Source organism: Erithacus rubecula (assembly GCF_903797595.1).
Source record: "Erithacus rubecula genome assembly, chromosome: 3".
Lineage (NCBI taxonomy): Eukaryota > Metazoa > Chordata > Aves > Passeriformes > Muscicapidae > Erithacus > Erithacus rubecula.
Window position 1 is genome coordinate 77,576,577 of NC_136689.1, and position 24,341 is coordinate 77,600,917.

The following is a 24,341-nucleotide window of genomic DNA, read 5'->3' on the forward strand; positions in this document are numbered from 1 at the left end:
CACCAGACACGAAGGGAGATTTTCAGGCTGCATGATGCTGCCCTCAGTCTCTCCCAGGCTGTGCAGTCAGCTTCACTCTTGTCTCTAGTTTCTCAGAATGCCTTATCCAGGGAGGTGAGAGGGAGCTGTGCTGGAGGGGTGATTCTCATTCCCTCCCTCCTGGAGCAGTTTGGAATGGCGTTCTTGTTGCTGTCATGGAAACGATGCCCAGAGTAACAGAAGAGGGAGTATGTGTGGCATTCAGCTGCTGCCAGATGTGGGGAGGAGAGAGCTCTCATTTTACCCAGCCCAAGTTCCCAGTGGGGGAAGAGATGTCAGATTTAAGATGGGGAGGCAAGGGGAAGAATAGTATGGATCTAAACTACATCTTAGATACCATGTCTGGAAATTAATTTGAATTCCCTCTCCGCCATTACATTCACTTAAAGCACTGATTTAAAAATTCTGCACACGTGGCTTGCTTTCATTCACTTTGACTTTCATTTTCAATACTGTGACATCATGAATCTTTTTTTTTTTTTTTTTTTTTTTTTTTTTTTTTTTTTTTTTTTTCTCCCTGAAAGGGGTGCTGCAACTCCTCCCTGCTTGTTCTGCATTTGGGATCAGAGGCTTTAGTAAAATGCATTGTATGAGACAGGTCTTGGACCTGTTATCAACACTGCTAGAAGGCTCCTAGCAGGAACCCAGTTCCACGGGGATAGGTGCAGTTTTGATAACTGTTTTTCTGTAATAAAGACTTGAATTTCAGATGGCTTTCACAATACTGTCAATGAAATATTCTGTTTGAAATCATACAACAAATTTATTCATTCATTATTTTTTCTATTCACTCTCTTTTCCCTCTTGTTTCTTTCCACTGAATCAATGAAAATAACAGATTCCAATGGTTCTCTTATTTTGTAATTGATTATAGCAGTGATTTATATATTTTTTTCTGTAAGGAGCATCCCTGTAGAGATGCATCTCTCTGCTTAAATCTACTGACAGTTTCCTTGACATCATTTTAGTGGCAACTGACTAGTGTTTGAACTGAAATCTGTGCTGTAATTGTGGAAGCAGCACAATTGTCTTAGTGAGGCATGGTAATTCAGGAATGCAGCAAGTGTTGCTTGTGTGTTTGATCTCCCAGAGGCATAACCACAAATCCAGTCCAGTATATTTAATTATTCTGTTCTATTCATTGCTTTGTTTACAGTGGGTAGTACAAGTCTGGAATCTTTCTGTTTGTTTGAGAACTCAATAGCAAAATCCATTTAGTGTTTTATTAAAAGAATAGCCTGGATTCCCAATCTGGATGTTTTAAGAATGAAAATCTATTTTTCTGTAGAAAAAACTGATACACTAAGTTTTCTGCTATCTGTTTTGTGGCAATAAATGTATGTTCCACTAGTAAGAACAGCCATTCCTGGTAGGATGAACTGTCTTCACTGATGACCTCAAGTATATTCTGACTAAAGAGCAAGAACTGGGCCATAATATGTGATACTGTCTTTTAATACTCAAAAGCCATCTGTTTTCAGGTTTCCATGACCCAGTGAAGTCAGGATCACTTAGTCACCATCAAGCATGTATTTTACATAAAGAATCATCTTTCATCTGTTTTCAAGTCAGTAAAGTGTTTCTGGGTCAAAAATCAGAGCCATTGAGAGAAAGAAACCTCATGGTCTCTACTATGGACCTAGGTGAGGAATAGCCTGTGGATCAAGCCTTTGCTTCCAAGAGGCCCCAGGCTCTGTTTCTCAAGAGGAAATTCAACCATTCTGGTACTGGGAAAACAGCACAGTGCTGCATAACAATCTGGGGCATTTCCATGATGTATTTGGAACAGCTTCTTTATGTGATTGTGGATGGACCAGCTAGGACCTGTGCTCTTCTGGACTGAATGATTACCAATAAAGACTTGTTGAAAGATAAAAATGTCAGCAGCAGATGCCGAGACTGTAAGAGCATAGAGGCCAAGGACTTGAGAAGGACAAGTGATCAAATAAAGACCTGAACTTCAGAAAAGCAGATTTCTACTCAGAGAACTTCTACGAAGGATCCAGTGGGAACCTGTCTTGGAGGGCAGAGAAGCTTAGGAATGTTGGGAGATTTCCCAGTGCAGCTGCATCTTGAAGTACAAAAGAGCAGTCTATCCCTCTAAGCAGGAAAAGGAGCAGACATAAAAAGAAATCAGTTGGAAAGGCACCAAGCTACCAAGAGAGCTCAAATGAGAAAAGGAGCACTGGAGCAGTGCAGAAGGAAAACTTCCAAAGATGAATATAGAGGTACTGCTTCAGTGTACAGAGATGCAATTAGGAAGGCAAAAGCTCAGCAGGAACTCAAAATAGCAAGAATGTGAATAACGTAAGAGTTTCTGCAAGTATGCAAGCAAGCAGAAGTACAAGAAATATATAGTTCTGCTGCTGATAAGGGCCAGTGGATTAATAAAAAAGGACACAGAAAAGGCTGAGGCACTCAGCATCTCTTCATGGGTGATGTCAGGCCCAAAACTCTGTGTCAAGAAGCAACAACAAAGCAAATGGCAAACCACTGGTAGTACAAAAGGGTCATGTGTAGTTACCCTTCAGCCCTACTGTCCTCCATATTATTTTATTGATTAACTTATTGATTTTATTGATTGCCTAACTTTGTTGACTGTTGCTCATTCCTTGTTTCAAGTCATTCTATATGTATTAAACAGTATGGAACATGGAACCAGAATTTCACTGGTGGACACCTTCAGCTAGGAGAATTTGCTATATTTTCCTGATTTGATCTCCTGTTTAAGAAAGAACTTATCCATGCAAAAACCTTCTGGATAACTTGTTCATGTTTATGTTAGAGGTCACAAATTCTGTTCTGTGTTACAGACTTTCATAATTTGCCCAGTAAGACTATCTTGCTTGCTGGTCTACAGTCTTCTAGATCTGTCTGAAACTGGCATTGCATTCAATGTCTTATAGTTCTAAGCTGTGTATTTCTTAGTTCCTTAGAACTATTGAGCAAATACTGTCTGATCTTCAATTTGCTACAGGTTGCTTTGTCAGTTTGTGAGCTATTCACTTCAATTTCAGGCAGATCCTCTGACAAGATTCCCTCAGTGATTATACAGCATGAGAATTTCCCATAAACTAGTTAAAATTTCCATGAGGGATTAATTTGGTTTCTCTTCATTGAATCCTTTTATATCCTCACTGGTCGTTTTACAGACTCTCCAGACAGATTCTTGCTCCTGATGCATTTGGAGAAATACTTGTTGGTTGCTTTGATGCCTTTAGCTATTTGTCCCTTAAAATCATATTGTGCTATCTTATTTTCTTGTATTTAACATGTCAGCATTTATGCTCCTCTATTTTCTTTACTTGGAGATGATTTCAACTTTCAGAAAAAGTGTTTTTTATTAGTAACAGATTCCTTTGCCTTCACTAACTTTTTTTTGTCTTCACCTTTTCTTGAGACACTGCCTTGACTCTGTACATTCGTCATACACTTCCAACAATTAGTTTCCCTACTGTCTATAAATGCTTTACTTTTAGCTTTAAGTAAACTTTTTGATATTTTTTCTTACATATTTTTTTTTCTTTAATGTGGCTCCTAACTGGCAGGTGCACTGCTTTCTGTGGAGATTTTGGATTTAAGGACAGAATAATCACTATGAGTGGCTTCTCAACTGCAAGATATGAAACTATCTTGCTTGACCAAGTCAAGAATTTGATCTTTTCCTGTGGGCATCCCAAGCATCTGTGTATGATATTATACAAAATTCAGCTTGTGCCACATCGTCATGTTACTGTATTTCATTTTTTGTACCAAGTGCTGGGGGTTATTAAGTCTCCCAGAACTATTGCATTTTGTACCCATCTTTCAAAATTCATCCCTGCCAAGTCCACATTGCATCAATCCCTATGTCAACCCATAAAAGGTATTTTTATTCAGTGACATTGTTTGTTTTACTGATTCTAAGCTCTTTCCCTACCTATCCTTGCCCATACTACAAATGTTATTCTGAACTATACGTTCCTTACCTATTTGTTTTCAAACAGGTGATTTTGAGGCTGTAATTTCATTATGAAAACCTTTTTACTTTGTTCAAAAGATGAGCTATTCATACCAGAAATTAGGAGAATAAGATCATAATGATACTTCTTAAAACTAACATTTTCATTACTAATTGCTTTTCTCTTTCATAAGGAACAATATGAATCTGTTGGGAATTTCCTGAAACTATGGTATTTCTGTAGGGTAGCCAGAAAAGGAATGAATTGCCTAATTATTTTACTAGTTCTCTTCTTTGTAATAAAAGACGTAATAAAAGAGGAAATATTCAAAAGCTATTAAAGTTAACTGCTACTGCCACAGAATCATCTATGAGAGAAAATGTGCAAATCTCAAGGGTTTGCAGTCCTTGAGTTCAAATTTTTTTAGCCCATAGTGGGAATTTTTTTCTTTAGTACTTAATAGTACTTAGTAGCAGAAATAAATGAATTGTATGACTAATCAGTATACTGTCAGCTAGAATACTAGAATTTTTTTTTATGAACATCCCTTTATTTGAGCTGAATTCACAATTTTGATGTAATCCTTTATTTATTTGAAAGTCCCTCCACATTCAGATAGTGTAGCAAACTGTGTCTCAAGTGTGCAGAAAATCAAGCTTCTAATTTCTTAGTTTCAAGACAAGAAAAAAAAATGATATAGGTATTCATTTGCATATTCTAGGTTGTCTTAAAAAAGCAGCCCATCTTCCTTTGTTAGGTAACTTTTGAATCTCTTAGTAACTTACTAATGACCAGCTTTTTAATAGCTACTCATGGCAATATTCAGATCTAGTATCCTAAATAATTCAGAAATTCAGGAATAATTCCAAATTATGGAGTCTGTTCTTGGATATGCTGTACTGATGATCTATGTCTGTATTGAGAAATAAGTCTTTCTTATAAGGTGAGGAAAATCAAAAGAAAAAATTGTTTGCCATAATAATTTCCTCAATTCAAGTAGGAAATGAGAAAGGAAATAGTTGGCTGCTCTTTTAAACCATTTTGGACAAGTGTAAAGCTAATGATTTGTCATGCTGGCTCTCCATCTGTTCCCAGTGCCTAGGTGATGTGAATTCACCCAGCTCTGGGAGTTCAGAGACATATAGATAGGGAACTGGAGAACTCCATGAATAGAATGTTGGAGAAGACTCAGATCTCTAAGCATGTAGATGTAATGCTCAAGAAGTTATGTGTGTCACTGGTGTGCACATATGTTGGTGTGTGCTCTGACAGCTCTGCAGGTCTTGCTGGCATCTTGGCACATTGCCCAACAGACCACAGATAGAATCAGATAAGAAAGGGAAATTGAAACCTGAGGATTTCTTGGTGCTTCAGTCTAGAACATTTTTAGAAGTTTCACATTTTGTGACCATGTTGTTCAACTTCCTTTGGTTTTCACATGTCTTTAAACTATACAAATATGTGGCTAATAAAGCATCTTCCATCTGCAACAAGACTGTTGCTCTTTTCAGATCAAAATTACTCTGCACATATGTACTGGAAAATCAAGGTAAAAAACATCAGCCCATGGTTCTGTCTGGTATATTAGATTTGCTGAAAATGTAAAGTCAGGCTTCAAGAGCTGCTACTCTAAATGAAATTACCCTTTTCCACTTAGACATAAACTTGGGCAGCTGAGAAGTAAATGAGAATTACAAGCTTGGGCCAGTGTAAGACTGAAGAGTCAGGATCTGTTGCTAAACTCCAGCTACTTCTCGTGCTTTCCTAACACTCCAGAGTTTTTACTTACAGTTTATTGCTTTGTGGACAGTAGTAGTTTGCATGGGAGGAAGTGGAATAGCACAGAAATCATGGTGGGTGATGAACCATTAGGAGTGTTGACAAGGGATGCAAAAACTAGTGAGAAGAAGAAAAGAGTTAGCTTAGACTGAAGCTGAGCATAAAGCAGAGAGAATAAAAAATAGGATAAAAAAGAACCAGACCATTTGAAATAGAAAAATGGAGATAAATTTTTAAACTTTGGTGATTATGCTGGAAGGTAAATAATGCAGTTTCCCTAGAAACAGAAGTCCAGGCAGTTGGGCAATGTGCCTTCAGAGAGCAAGGCTTGCCTGCAACACACAGAGGAGCAGGGCAGTATGCCTAGAGAGCTAAAACAGGCAGTGGAATGCAATTGTCACCATTTTTGTATCAGGATCCTAAACATAGAAAATAAAATAGGGTCTTATTTCTATAAAAGTTGTTGAAGGCATAAAAGAGACTTTTTTTGAAGTAGTCTTACATGAAAAAGAAGGAATAGTTTATTTATAAACATTGTAATCAGCCAAATTAGTTCTTTATCCCATAAATAACCCATATGCATAATAGGCTAGATGCCATGCTAACCTCCTGTAAAGAAGCATGGTATTGCTAAAACAGTCAAATCAGGTGAAGGAATAAGCTAGAGAAATTCAGACTGGTAAAATATAAGCATTTATATCGGGTGAAAATATGCCTTTAGGTAATTGTCATGTATAGAGAGTTTGATAACCTCTGATCTAATCAATAATCTTGGTATAAAGACTTGAAAAAATATTCAGAGCTCATGAGTCCTAGGATCATGGAGAAAATAGATTGATAGGGACTCTGGAGGTCTCCTCCAAGCCAGTCTAGCTTGAATCTCCAAGAATGGAGATTCAACATGTACAACCTGTACCAGATTTCGCTAGCCTTGATGTATTATTTGGTTCTGGATTTTTTTTATTTACTTTTTTTGTTGTTGTTTACATTTGTTCTTTTATCTTTTGTTCAGTTAGAATTTACTTCATTGCAACTTGTCACTGTTGCCTCTGTCCACTTGCTTGGTATGTCTGGCAAGAGCCTGGTGATGTGTTCACTGTAATTCCCTTGAACAAGTGAAAGTCTGTGACAGCCATGCTACAGGCTGGGGGCAGAGTGTCTGGAAAGCTGCCCAGCAGAATAGGACATGGGGGTGTTGACTGACAGCAGCTGAACATGAGCCAGCTGTGCCCAGGTGGCCAAGAAGGCCAAGGGCATCCTGGCCTGTACCAGCAACAGTGTGGCCAGCAGGAGCAGGGCAGAGGTCTGGTGAGGCCACACCTCAAATCTTGTGTTCAGTTCTGGGCTAGTTCCTGAAAGAATGGCAGGGAGGGGCTGGAGCATGTCCAGAGGAGGGCAGCAGAGCTGGTGGAGGGTCAGTAGTGCCAGGAGTGGCTGAGGGAGCTGGGGCTGTTTAGCCTGGAGAAAAGGAGACTCGGTGACCTTGTTGCTGTCTATGACAGACAGGAGAAAGGAGGGTATTGCAAGGTGAGGATCAGTCTCTTGGTCCAGGCAGCCAGTCAGAGGACAAGGGCACAAGAGTCTCAAACTGTGCCAGGGCAGGTTTAGGTTGGGCGTCAGAAAGAATTTTTCCACTGGCAGGGTTGTTATGCATTGGAACAGAATCATCCCTGAAAGTGTTCAAGAAACAACTGGATGTGTCACTTTGTTCTATGGTCTAGTTGACAAGGTAGTATTTTGTAAAGGTTGACTTTCACTCTTGGAAGTCTTTTCCAGCCTTAGTGATTCTATAAAATACATCCTCCCTACATGATCTCTTCTTCATGCTAAACAAACCAAATTTCTTGACCTTCTAATTGTATAATGTGTGCTTTAATCTTCCGACCATTTTTGTGGCCCTCTGGTGATCTTGCTTCAAAATCTTGTCATCTCTTGTCCTGGTGGCTCAAAGCAAACCACTGTACTCGAGATGCAGCTTAAGGAGTAGCAAATAAAAGGGAATCATTTATTCAATTGGTTCCTTGTTCTGGCTCTCTTGTTAGTGCAGTGAAATGAATGGTTGGCCATTGTCACCAAAGGAATGCACTGCTAAGTCATAACTTTATGTATGCCACACCCCCAGATCCTTTCTGAGGAGATGCTGTATTGTTACATGGGATTCCATCCTTTGTGCAGGACTGTTTTTCTTTCATGAGCTTCATGACACTTGTTGGCCTATTCTTCCAGCTTGTCAAAGTTCCTCGGAATGGTAGTTCTGCCCTCTGGTCTATGAATTGCTTCCTTCAGGTTGGTTACCTGGAAACCTGTACTTGCTTATAGGTGCAGTCATCTCTCCATTAATATTCTGCAAGGACATGCATACCATACCCACCATTGAGTTTCTGAATTTGCTGCCTCTCTGCTTATCTGTTTACCTTTCTGTGAGCTTCTTCCATCACCCCCATATTATTCAGTATAATGGAAGACTAAAACAATCCAGTGAAAAGGATAAGAACAGAACAAATGAAAACACGGTCCAACAATGGAGAATGTAGAGAATGTGAAAGGTATTGATTGGTGCATTCTAAAGCCAGGTTTTGAAACTTTTGAACAACATTTACTGTCTGATGTTTAGAGGCATTGCTAGTGGTGTTTTTCCTGTTTTGAAAGCATTAAGAAATTCTGTTTTCCTTCTGTTTTCCTTCTGTTTACAGGATGGGCTGTCGAGTCTGGTTTACATCTGATGATATCTATCCCTAGATTTCTGCCAAGTTATGCTTTCCTAGGTTTTGCTGTTTTCCTTAGGAAGTATGTGCTCCAGTTTTTGCTATGAATGTGTGTTTGGTACAATAGGTTAAAAATAGTTTGTTACCAACATCACTCTGAGTAGTGGCATTCAGTGGAGTGTACAGATGTGGAGTTATGAATGATGCCATAGGATGTGCCTAGGAATATGCACATGTATGTGATGTTAATTGAGGCAAGGTTTTTCTTGTTTGACAGGTTACAAAAAGGTAGAGCCAACACTGTACACTTCTACATCCTGTATACTTTTTGAAGTTATGCGCTTTCTAACACACTCCTTTGAAAGACTTCAATCCCAGAGACGATTTATTTGTTTATATAGCTGTAATCAGGTTTCCTGTATTCATCTCACCAGGGATTCCCAGTCTGGATTATCAGTGCTGTTATTTGTCTGTGTGTAAAGGTTCAAATAACCACCAGTTTCCCAATTACGTTTTGTAATTTTTGCAATCAAAAGCCAAACACTTCTCCTTTCTTAATGTCATGACCTAAAGATTCTTAGGAACCCAATAATTTTGCAAGCCTCTTGTGCCTAAATTTAGATTTTTTTGTTGTTGTTGTTTTTTATTGGTTTTTTTTTTTTTTTAGCTGCTTTTTACTGTCACTGCCATTTTTGCTGTCTTTGCTTAGCATTGATACACATCTCTTTGTGAAAGGATTGAAGGATTACTGGGTCAATACAGATGACCCAGCAGATGTAAAGCATAAAAAATAATGAAATAGCCTCTGGTTTGGTATGCCCTGAGCCCAGGAGTTCCTAACTTGTCCAAAGGTTGTGAAGATTTCCATCATGCTTGTTCAGTGTCTGGACCACTGTGAAATGTTATGACCTGACTCAAGTCTTATATTGTGCTTGAAGCTTTGGTGGCTGCAACAGATAGGCAAAATACAAAACTCATGCTGATAAAGTACATTGAATTGCCATCTATGGAATTATGAATATTTTTACAAAATAAACCTCACCATGGTTGCAGACAAATACCATTTTTTAAACATAAATTACTTCAGGCCCTAGCAGATAAATGCTTTGTATCATTTCAAAACAATTTGATAAGGTTATAATGAAGTTCCTCCCTTTCCAAGTTTCTCTCTGGAGTGATTTCTCTGGATTGCTCTCATCATTATCTGTGATCTCTGGTGGCTTCCCAGTCCCACACTCCTCCTGATGCTGAGTGCTCAGGACTGCCATGCTGGTCACTGTAGTGCCATTGCGTGGGCACTTGCTTTAGCAATTACTGCCCTTTGCAGCACAGTCCTTGAGGCAGCTCTTGACACGTTATTATGTAAATTAATTTTGATGTTGCATTGTAGTTTCTGCTCTTCTTCATTCTGCAATTGTCTTGACAACAGATTTGCATAATCAGTGAGTAGGAATTTGTTTTTAATTTTGATGTTCTGATTAGCTTGATTCAGATAAATAATAGAAAGTTGTGAAGATAACGCAATGTGGCATGAACTGGTGAAAATGATTGTAAACACAACAAATAAGACAAATAATGGAGTCAGGTTCAGTGATTATTTTTTTTATAAAACGTAAGCAAATGCTATTTTTGGTTTCTGTCTTCTTGCACTCTGACAGCTGCTTGAAATCTAAACATATGGATTTATTCAAATATTAGTCACTCTCACTGCTTCTCAAACAAAGAGAAGTAAGCTTATTAATTTGTTTTCTGCCAGGATTTATTGGTATGGAGGGAAAACAGATTCACAAATCTTACTTGAATTCTTCTTTCCTTTTTTCAGTCCAAAGGCAGCCCTGTGGATGTGCACCTTTTTCATGGCATGAAGGAATACCAAAGACAGTTGCTTATTAAATTTAATGTAGAGGATATTTCGTCAACTTTTAATTGTTTGACTCTGCGCATATCCCACCTCCCCACCTTTTGTCTCCTGCCTTTAATTTCTAACTTCTGGTGGCACCTGGCAGAAAATGAAATAAGAAATAGTAGCAATTAAAAAGCTAGTAGTGAAATTCCTGTTTATGTTTTCTGGCCATTTTCATGTATTGGATGGAAACCCAAGATTATTTCTTTCTGAAGTGATCAAGTACATCTCTGCTTCCTGCTGGAGGAGTAATGTAGATACAAATGCCCTTTTCTAGTAATCCCTGCAGGGCAGGACTTAAATAATGTGGGTAGTGAAACTGAAAAATACCAATTTGTCCATCTTAAGAACTGAAGAGTGTCCTCAATAAGGAACCAGGGAGAGAGAATGAGAGAAACTTCTTAAACCAATCAGTTTAGGGCATTTGCTGGAGTAGCACTTACTGTAATTGGACTGAAAGAGATTTAATGGAGGATGAGTCATGAAATGCGCCAGGAAATTAAAGATGGAAGGCAGAAAAAAACAGAAAAGCAGTAAGTAGGAAAGAAAAATAAATGACAGAGTGAAGAGTAGAAAAGTGTATTTTGTAGACTACAGTCATGAGCAAAAAAACATTCTGGGAACAAAGTAATCATAGCAAAAGGGTATTAGTTGAGGAAATGCAGAAGTTTTTGGAAAAGTTGTCAATCAGAGTGATTAACTGAAGGAATACAAAGAAAAAGATATGAGAAATATACAATCCAGAAAATTGAAGGGGAAAGAAAGGCAAAATAATACTTACTTTTGAAGTATTTCACTAAAATAGTTTTGGGGCCTTTCTGTGTTTAGTTGGCTTGGGGATAGCATGGACAAAAAAGGAGAAACTAGACAACTGTTAATTGCACCCCTATTAGACATGAAGAACACAATGAGCTGCACATTTTTGTCTAGCAAAAGGCAAGTGGACAACATAGAGAGTGAGGAGCATTTGTTCCTTAGTTCTTGGTGCTTAGCCCTCTCTTAGTGGCAGTGTAGGGTCAGCTGCTCCTTCTTACTAGGCGGGTAAGACAAGTGCCCATGCTGGGCCACAGCAAAGAGCACATCTGCCTTCTCACGTGGGATGGTGAGAGCTGAACTGACTGGGTGAAAATCTGTGCTAAGCACCAAAATTTGCATCATTGTGATAGAATCAAGTGGCTAAAAAATTGCAGTGAGACTAAACAGCTGTTAAAAGTTCTGCTTGTATTTTGAAAGTAAACATATTGCTCTGTTAGATTTTCTTGGGTATTTTGTACTATCAAAGTTTCTCCAGGCTTGCATGCTTTGATTTAAGCATGCTGGCATGGAAAATACTGTACCACTTTGATTTTTCATTCTTTGACAATTTAGTAATATTTCTGTTACAATCCTTTCTGCATTAAGGGTTTTATTTTATGCAAACAAGACCTGGATTTGAATAATAACTCTTGGAAAGCCGATAAACTGTCTCTTCAGCTTTTCAGGCAATTGATTCTTCTAGGTGAGAGAAATGTGAAGGAGTCATATATGAAATAGGTGATTATTGTCAGGTAATTTTTGTTAATCATATCTTCAAACAACAGTGAAAAAGATATTTCTGTACACTGCAAAAATGCACAGAGAATATTGTTAACTATTGATTTTTATAGCACTGTTGACATTTAATGAGCAGCGATGTTTGGTCTTTACATCAATCTGACTTTCAGTGGTATTCTTGTACTCTATAGATTTGTTTGGAAGAATAAATTCACAGTTAAGCAGGCTTTGTCATATAGTCAGTGGCTATTTAAGTATTCACTATTTTTAACTGTATTTCAGTTATGGTTTGCCTCATTTCAGAGATTTGAAATGTTTAATGCCTTAATTTACCCTTGATTACTTGATCAGAGGTTTTAGGTAGGACTTAGAATGAACACTTCCAGTGCTGTTCTTCCCAGCAGGACCTTGCTGGGGAGTTATTCAAGGAACTCCCTCCCATACCTTTGCATTACAGGGAGATTGCTCTGGGGAAAAAAAAAAAAAAAAAAAAAAAAAAAAAAAAAAAAAATGGGGAGAAAGAGGAGAAAGAGATAACGGGCTCATTTGTGTGATCATTCGGGATCTACATTTGGAAAATTCTTTCTAACATATTAACAGTTCTCTTAACTTTTTATCTGGAACACTAAAATAATTTCTCCTTAATAAAGATTCTAATAATCATACATATATTTCTGCTTCTCAAATACACTTTCCCCCATCTCTATAGACTCACCACAACACTTAGCTTACTTTAAATATATCATTATAAATTCTGTATCCTTTCCCATACTCTTATTTCTGTTCTTTAAATATATTTTCCCCCTTCGCTCTGGACTTACCTAAACACTCATCTCATCTTAAATACATCATTATAAGTTCTAGATGTTTTTCTCATTTCTGTTTTTTGGCATAATATTTCCCATGCTCCCTGTTTATCCCCAAGTTGCTCACCTCAATATAAGACAGGTGATGAGAAGTCCCAGTCTCTTCTCTAGTTGTGCTTGCTTCTCCCAGCAGTCAGCAGGGACTTTCTTCTGGCTGTCTCCTTACCACTATTACTTGAGGCCTTTGAGGAGCCCCAACAGTATTTTAAAGTCTTTAGTAAAGCAAGCAGAGCAATGTACCACTCACGGGCACCAGATGTGTTGTTCTCTAAGGTGCCTGAGTCCGAGGCTCTTAGGCTCCTGCTTCGAGCTCTTGGCTCCTACCTCGTCGGGTTATCTTCAATAAGCAAAGCAGCTAATAGTTAAGAAGGTGGTTTATTGCAAAGCACATCTTATGACAAAGCACATCAGACTCAAAAGGCAGTAGAAAGAAAGCAGTAGCAGAAGCAGTAGCAAAGCAAAAGCCTGGCAAAGAGCAGATGGCTAAAAGCCCTGGCAAAAGCCAATGGCAAAAAGCACCAACTCTCCCCAATACATACTCTTATATAGGATTTTTCCAACAGGCTAAGATACAAACTTGGACCATCACTCCTTAACCTATTATAATTCTAGTTTCTTAGCACACTAGGTTACATATACAACTGTTCATACAACCTATCTTGTTCTATCTGAAAAATGTAAGTAATATTCTTACTAAAGCTCTATTATGTCTGAGTCCTGTCTCCCACTGTGGTCTTGGAGCCTCTTACTGAAAACAACAGTATGTTTCTCAACCTTCACTAGAAATCACATTGCTACAGTGGGAGCTAAACTTTTTACTTACTAAAAGCATTAGAGCTTACCCTAAAACTTACTAACTTACTTCTACTTAAATGTCTACTTTGTGTGTGAGTGGCTTAATATACTTCAATCAAACCAAAGGCTTTAATTCAATCCCTGCACCTTGATTACTCCCTGAAGGGTTCAGAGAATCCCCTAACTCAGACTCCAATAGATAAGGAAATTATTTAAGAAATGGATTCTCAAAATATTTTTCCTTGAACCTTCAACAAACCTAAATAAAAGGGGCAGGAAAGATGTTTTTGTTTACCTTTGAAAATGATACAGTGTTACTGACTAAAATGAAAGGGCAGCAAGACTCAACAAATTTGCAATAACCATAACTCTCTAAAGGTACTTAATTTTTTTTTGTTTGGTAAAACTGGTGCCACAATATGTGAGGAATGTAGTCCTTTGAGAAATTGTGTTGATTTTAATTATATTGGTTTTCCTTTTTTTTTTTATTTTATTTTTTTTTTAAATAAGAAAGAATCTTTTGTATTTAAAAGCAAAAACGTTTTCTAAGTAATAAGCTCTGTGGATAAATCTTATCTGGTAGACCTGGTTTGGTTTCCTTGGCAGAATAAAAAAAAAATTAAATTAGTGGTAGGAAGTTTTGCACAGCTGTTATCCAAAACTACTTGAGTTTCCCTTCTGCTCATCATTAACTGCAGAAATTAAGCTTTGCTAGGCCATATCAACACACCTTCTATTTAGTTTATTTCACTGGTGTGATGATGGTTGTCTTTTTAAGTGCAGAAACTTTTGTCACCTAAGGATTATCCACAGAACTTAAAATCTTTTCTTTCAGGAACACAAATTGTATTACTTGTGATCACACTTAGGTCAGTTTGCTACGATCTCTGTGTTACTGAGAGATGTGCATGAACCCTGTAGTCTTATTTAATATATTTAAAAATTCCATTCCTGATAAACAGTCTCATTCTATGGCATACATCATTGGAATAAATGAAGGAACAAGTAGGTGTCACCACAAAATGTGAACTTTGAATGTGTTAAAAAATCCAAGAAATGAAAATGCTGTTACAAAGTATTATGTTAACAATTCTTGCACAAATTTCATTTTTATATGCTGAAATTCCTTCTTAATCTCAAGAGAAATCAAAACAAATGGTTTAACTTGCTTTTTTTCAGGAACTGCAGTTTGAGAGACTGACTCGAGAACTTGAGGCTGAACGTCAGATTGTAGCAAGCCAGCTGGAGAGATGTAAGCTTGGATCAGAAACTGGAAGCATGAGCAGCATTAGGTAATGTGCAAATTGTTGATGTCTTTATAATAAAAAAATTTTGTTGCTGTTATGAATTATCACCAAGAACAAGTTTGATAACCTTTTTGCAAAAATAATATACACTAAGCAGTGTGAGATTTTAGTGGAGTTTGAAAACTTTCATTGTGACCTGCTTTTTTAAAAGAAAAATTATTGCAATTTTTTATCTTCTTTGTCCAGTAACAAAATAGTAGTTACATTTGGAATTCATTGATATGCTGGAGTTTGAATGGATTATCAGCAACTTGTTTCCACCATCAATACAGCTGTAATTTTCAGCTGAAAATCGTTAGCTTCCTAATTGTAGAGGTATATTGAAAAGTTTTGTTAACCTGTTTAATCATAATTTTATCATTCAAAGTATTAAAAGGTTTAGAATTATTTATGTAAAGCTGCTGACCTGTCATCAAGATGTCAGACATATCTTTATGAGAAGATGCAAGTCATTTTCTTTGTTCAAATGTTGGTTTACTTTAAATATTGTTTGGATGCATTGTTTGGATGATGACAAGTTTATTTAAAAATTGTAACAAAAGGAAACTGATCTCTTGGTGAATTTAGTGGAAGTAAAGACTTCACAATTTTTAGCTTCTTGATATGTGTGTTTGTTTTCTCAGTGAACTTAATAAATGGAAGATGATAGTACTTGAATTTCAAGAACTGAGAAAAAAATAAGTTGTATAGGAGTGTGTTGTGTTTTTTATCAGTGGAAATATGAATACATAATATTAAGTATAACATGCCAAGCTTGGTGCAAAGTTTTGTGTAATAACAGTAGCAAAAATACAAAAAGCACTGATCACTTCCTCAGTTTGAGCAATTCAAACTACGGATCAATCAAGTGAATGATTTTTCCACAGGAATAATTATTCAGTAGAATGCCAAAAATGTAATAAAAATATAGAATTCAATTAAAATAGCGGATGTCAAAAAACTCACTAATTCAGCAGAAGCTGTAAGTGAAGTTGACTTAAATGTAAGCATTCTTAATAAATCAGGTGAGAATTACCTCCTTAAGATAAACACTGATTTTGTAGAAAGTTTGTCACCATGCAGACTTGTTAACATTAGAGGAAGTGTGTTACTTGAAATCATTTAAGCATGGCCTATATTAGCATGTCAAGTATGCTTCTCTGGCACGTTAAATTTTATGTATGCTATGACTGTTTTTTTTCAGAAAGTTATCTGAAATATATTTGAGTAATACTGAGGTATGTTTAAATAATGCTGTTATTTTAGGATTATTCCAGTCAGTGGTATGAAGGCTGGGAAATTTCTTATTGTGCAGGAAATGTTTCCTTGGTGAACTTTCCTCTTATTGATAAAGTTACACTTTTGTGTTATCAGTGATATCAAGGTTAGATGACTTGGCATGAGTTTTGAGACTCCAGTTATTCAAGAAGTTTAACAATTGGACTGCTGATCTGGCTGTGAATAATGGAATAGAATAACAGAAGAGATTTTATGCAAATTTTTGATATCTGTAATCTTCCTCTGAAATGTTTTCCATATGACCAGGCAGTTTCTAGCATTTCAACTAAAATATTTTAAGAAATACCTGATCCAAGGTTTTACAGAAGATACTATCAAAAGCTTACAGTTAGGTAGCTATCCTTAGAGTTGGCAAGTGATGTAAAGAGAAAATGAATAATAATAATCTAATATTGTTTGTGTTGGGTTGTTTTTTATCCCATATGTATTAAATGAGTAATAATCTGCCCAAAGAATTCTATATCATCATTGGAGAGGCTTAGAACTAACTCAAATACAAAATGAAGTCAAGTATCTTTCTGGTTGCTGTGCTGACTTTGCTGTGCTCATCCAGATTTGAGGAAGTTTCTTTAGCATTGTATTCTTTGACATACCCTTGATCTGTATACATTTTTGGGGGGATTTGGGACTGTATTCAGTAAGAATTTTGATAAAAAGGACTTGAGAGCATTCTTTTCAGGAAGAGGTACTTGGGGCTGTGAACCAAAGGCAGAATCAGTCGCTTCTGATAAAACTGAATAAACTGCTTAGACCACGAGTTAGGACAAAACTTGTGAATTCTCCCCCAGTTTCCCTGTTGCAGGCTCTGAACAGTTCATTAACTCAGCCTGCTAAGTATTAAAATTTCATGATGCATTCCATAAGGAGACAAGTCTTGTTCTATGCTGCTCCATTTCTCTGGCTGAAGTGCTTATTCCTTCTGGGCCAGATCTATCAGTCTGTCATTCCCTTTGGTATGGGGGCTCAATTAGATGGCAGCATATCTTTAGAGTTCTTCAATTTCTGATGATTTGAAGCACATATTAAAGATATGTACTGTTAGCAAATCCTTAAAACTTCAAGTTTCTGTTTCATATTCTTTATCACTGTTTTGAGCAGTTTCTTTGGGGTTTTTTTTTGTTGTTTTGGGGTTTTTTTTTGAAGGAGCCGTAGTGTTTGAACTGAGCATAGCTCAAGCCTAGCCTACTCTTCTTTGAACACAGTGTTTGCAAATTGGTCAGGAAATAGACTTTTTCTTGACTGAATTTCTACTTGCTACTGAAATTGGTAGAGGATGTGCCATTTAGTATTGAAAGTCTCTTGAATAGACTGGCATTTGTGCCTCAGTGCCAGAAGAAATACGCTGAAGTTTCTGTATCTTACAAGTTGCAAAAATACAGTCTAATAAATTGAATAAAATGGAAACCATACCTGCTTTGTATATGCTTTTTTCAGTAGACTTTTCTCCATTAGAAATGCTTGTTATTCACACTTTATTACCCGGAAACTTACATTCTTATGTTTTCCTTAGGTAGATACAATTTTTGCAAATTCACTGAAAAGTGCAGCAAGTCTAATTGATAAACTCATAAAATCCTTAATTTCAAGAACATTGAAGAAATATTTGGGATGCATTGCAACATAGGTAGACAACTGCTGCTGTGTTGGTTGAGTAAATAAAATTGCAATTAGAGTTTTCATATACAGCTGCCAGTATTAGATATAATTTAGGCTATTTATTCTGAAATAATATATAGTGGTCTTTGTAGATATTTAATATTAAGAATTGAAAAATCCAGTATCCTCATAAGAGGTGAGGGTGCAGCAACCTAGACTTGAACAGACTGAAGAAATGGGCTGAATGGAACCTTTTCAATTTGAAATTCATAAATGATCTGTAAATGCATCTGGGATGGAGTATCCCCTTGTTATAACACAGCCAGGGATAGAAAACAGCCTTACAGAAATAGATCTTCAGGAGCTTGGAAGTCTTTAACAGCCTAAGTGGTCCTCTGAGTCAGCAGTGTGTCCTCACAGCAAAGGCCAGCTGCACCTTGGGCAGCAGCAGCAGAAGTGTGGCCAACAGATCAGGACAAGTGATTCTTCCCTTCTGTTTGAAGCTCCTGGGGATGCACCTTGAGTGGCCTGTCCAGTTTTGGGTATCCCACAACAAGAAAGGCATCAGCATGCTGGAGCAGGTTCTGTGCAGGGCTGTCAGGAAGGAAGGAGGCTAGAGAGCACCTGGGGTGTGAAAAGAGGCAGAGGAAAAAAGGGGTTTTAACTACAAGAGAAGGGTCAGGAGGGGTCAGTCTTCTGTTTGCAAGGAGAAGACAGAGCAAGAGTGTTCTCAGAGGTGCATTGGGATAGAATGATAGATGACAGCTGGAAGTTGAAACACACAACATTCTGATTAGGTGTAAGGTGCTTTTCACCATTAATTTGCTTAAATATTGGTCACAGGTTGCACTAATAGGTTCTAGAGTTTCCATCTCTGGAGATGATAAGGACTTTGTGTTCCCACCTAAGTTTTCCTGTGTTTTTAATTACTATTTCTTCATAAATCTTGGGAATAGAGATCTGTTGGTATTCTTTACTTCTCTGGGGAGCCTGTAATTTGATGGAAAATAGTCATAGCATCAAGGCTCCCAGAATGCAAGAAACATTTAGATAAGTCAGGCTTCTGTTTGGATTGTTGGGGCTGTCCTGTGCAGGGCCAGGAGTTAATTCCCTTTTGACTCAGGGTATTCTATGATTCTATTCAAGTATTTCAGAAAAAACCCCTCTGTTGTCTAAACTGGTGAATGTGTTTGCTTTTCCCTGTGAATGTGGGTATTAAAGTAAGAATATAGGCATTAAAACAAAGTTGAAAAATACATGGTTTGTATGGATTCTGGAGCACAGTGTGAGCCAAAAGACAAATATATATTTGTCATATTATGAAGACAGAAGAGGCTTTTAAAGTGCAAAGAGTTTAATCAACAGCCCTGTGTAAAAAACCCTGCAAATTTCAGCTAATATTTATACACCATCATATATATAGAACATACATTTCAATACTCATTAGAAAATAGTTTAGCCTGCACTGTGGTTTTTTGTCAACTCAAGATTTATCACTTAAATCTGTTAAACTTTTTCCCATTGTTATGCTTACCAATGTGGTATCTCCAAATGCTACTGGGAAGCTTCTAACTTGAATACAAAAATTTAAAAATCCTTTAATGTAAATGTAAATTAAAAAGCTAACTTCTAAAAAGAAGAAAAAAAAAAAGAGGTCAACAGTTATTGCAGAGCAGAATTAAAATTATCAGTATTTTATCATTACCTACGAAAATGCCAATTATAATTTTCCTGTTTATTTTTTTTAAAAACAAGTCATTAGCATGGCTATTTTTAACAGTTTTTCAAAGTGATCATCTTTAAAGAGATGGGCATTTCACAGTGGGAAGAGAAGATTTTACTGAACTTGTCAGCAAATGCTGTAGCTCAAAATTCATCTCATTCTATTATGTGTGTTTGCTTAGTAGTTCAGAAGCTGGATAAGCTTTAAGTTTTTTCACACACTGTTGCTCATCATTGTGGATTGTGTAAAGCTTAACAATTCATGCTTGGATGAATTTTGGTCAACTGAATTAATAAAAAAGTTTATCTGAAAAAAAGTTAAAAATAGCAATAAAAGCATGCAGATTTTTGAAAATGTAAGATTCTGAAAGTATTTGTCACAAATCCTACATATCAAAATTCATTAGCTGTGATAAGAAAACATTTTGTAGGGTTTTTTTTTGTTGTGTCTTTCTCCCCCCCCCGCCCCCCACCTTTATTTCACAATTATTTTATGTTGCTATAAGTTACCAGTTCAAGCAGTAGCTTTCAAAAAGATGCAGATTGCTCTATTCCTGAATAGAATTTTGTCAATGTCAAGCATGGTACTATCAGATATGTTTCTAGACCTTGTGTAAAGCTTACCATGTGTGGGCTTGTGATAAAGCAGAACATCATTCTAAAAATATGTTGTGGGTTTCAAGGTAGAAGAGGTTAAAAACATCCTACCATTCTTTGCTAGGAAACCTAGTTTTGGTTGTAATGCTGTTAAGCCAGAATGAAAATTAAATCAGCTGGAAGGAAGCATTCAATTAGAGCAAAACAATGGGAAAATGTGCAAGAGTTTATTATACTAGAAGGTTTTCATTGAAGTGTTTGCGTTATTTGAGTTCTTTGCTATCTCTGGAAGACATGCATCCAAAAAAATACCTTTAAAAAAAATCACTGCTGGAAAAAAAAAACCAAAACAACAAAAACCCCCCAACAAAACACTGAGATTTTTTTAGAAAAAATTGAAAATATAGTATTTTTCTCACATTCAGAATCTCTAAGGAGTTCATTTGTATTGTCTCAGAAAAGAAACTGGAGCAGCCTTTGTCAGACCATAATTAAGAATGAGCAATGTGAATGCTTGGCTACTTTTTAAAAGGTTGGTTTGATTTATTTTGTTTTTTGATGTTTGTTTTTTTTGTTTTTTTTTTCTTGTGTCAGTTTTCATCCTATAGCTTAACTAAATCATTGAGGGATTCTTCCCCATACCATCCATTTTTTCCTATAATTGACTAAGCTACCTCAAAAAATGTTGGTGACTGTTGAGTTGCTAGATTGCAGGCTGATGTTTGATAGTCACTGTGCTAATAATGTGTGCCCAGCTGGGTAATAGGTGAAATCCTTCCAAAAACAGCTGGAAGCTATTCTGAAAATTGGGCTACTGATTTCCATGCCCAAAGACAGCATTTAGGCATGATGGGAAGGTAGAGGGGCAGGTGCTGATCTCTTCCCTCTTGTGAGCAGTGACAGGACTCAAAATAACTTGGAGCTGAGCCAGGGGAGCTTTAAGTTGGATATCCAGAAAAGGTTTTTCACCTGGAGTGTGGGCACTGGAACAGGCATCCCAGGGAAGTGGTCACAGCACCAAGCCTTGAGAGTTCGAGAAGCATTTAGAAAATGCTTTCAGGCACAGGGTGTCGTGTGATGGGCCAGGAAACTTGATGGTCCTTGTGGTTTTCTTCTAACTCAACATATTCTTTGTTTCTCTGTTTCTGAAATCTTGGAAATCAGAACTTTGTGGAATACAATAAGCTGTCCAGAAGTAGAATTGGCAGATTCTGCTTATTGTCATAAATGTTACAGAGTGCCAGGCCTAATTTTCTACACAGTTTGACATAAATAGTTGGTACGGTGTTTACCACCAGATGTATGAGTGTTCAAGTCAGAGAAAAGGTTTTTGAACTCGGGGAAATACTGAAGATAATATTTTCAATACTTCAGTAATCATCTTGATCTTTCAATTGTGAGACCTTGAAATCTGAAATTTGATGAACTCTGTATACTATTAGACTTGGTCAATAAATTAATTAGAATCCATCAAAAGAAGATGATTTGGAAAAAAATGTCCCTCTAGGAAATAAATTTTTGCTGGAACAGTTGGCACAATTAATATTAGTAATGTGCCTACTTAATTATATTCTGAAGAATGACATTTTACTGGATTAAAGTATCAGACTTGTGATCTGATCATTCCAAACAATCTGATCTCAGATTAAGTTTGAGCTTGTCTGTATTCAGTTTACTGTATGTCCAGTATTGAGGGAAATGAATTAAAGGAATAAGAAATTGGAGATAAGGAATTGGTACAAAAGCTAAAAAACGAGATGAAATCAAAAGTTGTACAATTTTCTTTTTATTTCCATTACTAGAATAATTGTAGCTTCTTTGTACTGGTTCTCTACAATGGGACATATCAAGAAAATAGATTAGTCCTGTTATCCTCTGCTGGAAACTGGTTTCATAGTTTTGGAGCAGATAAGCTTTTGTTGCTGAAAGGCAAGTTTCCAGCATATGGCCAAACAATCAGGTTTGGTCTGATTTTGTTTATTACAGTACCTCCATATTTTTTACAGTGGTAGGATGGATCATGTCATTCCCAGACAGACATGTCTCTGAAGGCACAAACTCCAACAGGACTTTTAAAGCACCCCTTCCCTCATTTTCTTCTTGCTTATTACACTCCAGAGATACCATCTCCATGAGAGGAGCAATAGAGTAATATTCATCATTGCTAAATTCATTACACCAGCATGTTAATGAAATCAGGTGTCAGATTTTCATTTAGTCTCTATAAAGAAAAGCCATGTCAATAAGGATATGGACATTGCTCTGCCCTAAGAAAGGATCTTATGGTCTGAAAGCCCTGTATGGGGCTGCCAATTGTCACTTATATTCTCTCTCAAGTTTTTAATTATGTCTCCTTTTTTATCAATGCAGAACACAGAAGAATAATACAGGGAAAAGTACATAAGCAAAACCAGAATAACAGAAAAAGCTGATACTTTACTTACCAACTGTGACTGATATGTCAGCCAATGAAGTCTGTATTTAACAGTAAATTCTCTACCTTAGTGCTCTTGTGGTGTACAACTAAGTTATTTGAAAACTGTTCTGAAATTTTGAAAGCCTAACACTTGAATATGGCTAATTTGAAATACGTGTGCAAATGCTGATCTTAGGAAATATATTGTTAATGTAAAACTTGGTTATGTCTTAAAAAGTGAGGCTCTGTGTTCAGCCTACTGTTCACAGGCTGTTTGTTGAAAAATCCAGACAATTCAATTTGTCATAAAGGGTGGAAAAGCACAGTAGTAGTTTGCCCAAGGACATGATAATAAAAACTATCATTTGAAACTTAAGGATATATAGAATATCTGTCAAGAATGGGACACAAATGACAAGTCTATTTCTCTGCAGCCCTTTTAGCTCCACTTGCTGGGCACTGCTTTAATAATTTCACAACATTCTTTTTGTCCCCATCCTTCCTTATTGTATGTCAAAATGGTTTTGGATAGGTTAGGAGGAAGACAAAATAGAGGATATACTGAGGGAAAGTGCCTTATTATTAAAAAGTTCTTGGATAAGTGTGTTTGCAGGCAAATTTGATAAGGCTTCTCCAGGAAAGTTCATTTTTAGTGCTTACTGCTTGTGAGTCAGAGGTACTAGATAGTTGTGATACCTTAGATGTGGATTACAGCTGAGAACAAATACTGTAACACAGTGCCAGGAAAAAATGGCCATGGGCAATTGACATCAAACACTGAAACAGAATAAGGTATCCAAGGTACTTTAAAGAGTCAGTTCTGAGAAACTGTGGACAGAGACCAAAGTGCTGTCTGTTATTAAAGTTGCCTGCTGCTTTGTATAAAACCAGGATTTCAGTTGTTCCTTATTTTGATAAACGGCACCTTCCAGGTTGAGTATTTCCTTTTCAAAATGCACGTACTGCAGTTTTGAAGGGAATTTCAGCTAAACAACTTTCTTGCTGTTTTTATGAATTCGTACCAAAAGACATTGCTTTTATTAGAGGAATTAAACATACCTTTGCACAGAGTTATGGAGATAATTCCCTGTTTTCCTACAGTGCTTTTTGCCTTTCACTTAACATGGTATATGATAGGGCAGAATACTGGAGCTTGGGGGGAAGTCTCTTCAGTGTTCCTCCATCCTTCCTTCCGTGTGTCATGGTAAGGAGGCATCCTTTGAGCCCAGTGGCAAGAGGCCAAGAAGCAGATTCCCAGCTGCATTTAGCGTCTGAGTTAATGCATATATGGGAGGAAAGTTAGAGGGGAGGAATCTTTGTTCAAAATGTGAGTGAGGCATCTGGTAGAATGCAGATTTAGTCTATAAAGTATAGATTGGTAAAAATTTGAGACTTGAGGAGTGAAAAGTGGGTTGAAGAAGGATAAGGAAAAAACAGGGGCAGAGCCTAGAGAAGAGCAGAAGAGGTAGATAAGGCAGAGAAGTTAGGGAGCTTTGTTCTTTCCTTACAGCTGGAGGATCAAAGACTACAGTTGAAAATACCATTTATCCTGGCTACTCAGTCTGAGAAATCTCAGAGTAATTACTGAAGAGATTTTACTGGCTTCATTTGCTGCTATAAGCAGTCATCACATCTGTGTGTCGGTTCCTGATCTCGTTATTAGGATCCCTGCATGTCTGGAAGGCTGTACAATAAGAGAAATAAGAAGCAAAGAATACCTGACAGGGGTTCAGATGAGTCTGTAGCAGCAGTAGGTACAATTCCACTAGTAATTTCTGCAGTCAGAGCAAAAGTGGATCCTGTATCTTGCCATGATCTGTCTTGATAAAAAAAGATGAATTTTGTTGTATTTAGCTGTAGTGTT

The 24,341-nt window shown here is 37.0% G+C and overlaps 1 protein-coding gene across 7 annotated transcripts in view; it reads left to right on the forward strand.

The window, feature by feature from the left end:
* CTNND2 (catenin delta 2) overlaps positions 1-24,341 on the forward strand; it is a 626,420-nt gene that overhangs the window by 228,276 nt on the left and 373,803 nt on the right. For all 7 annotated transcript variants that reach the window (XM_079301143.1, XM_079301147.1, XM_079301144.1 and 4 more), the window contains one exon: positions 14,741-14,853. In XM_079301143.1, the coding sequence (XP_079157269.1) occupies positions 14,741-14,853 (113 nt within the window). The remainder of the gene's footprint in view (positions 1-14,740; positions 14,854-24,341) is intronic.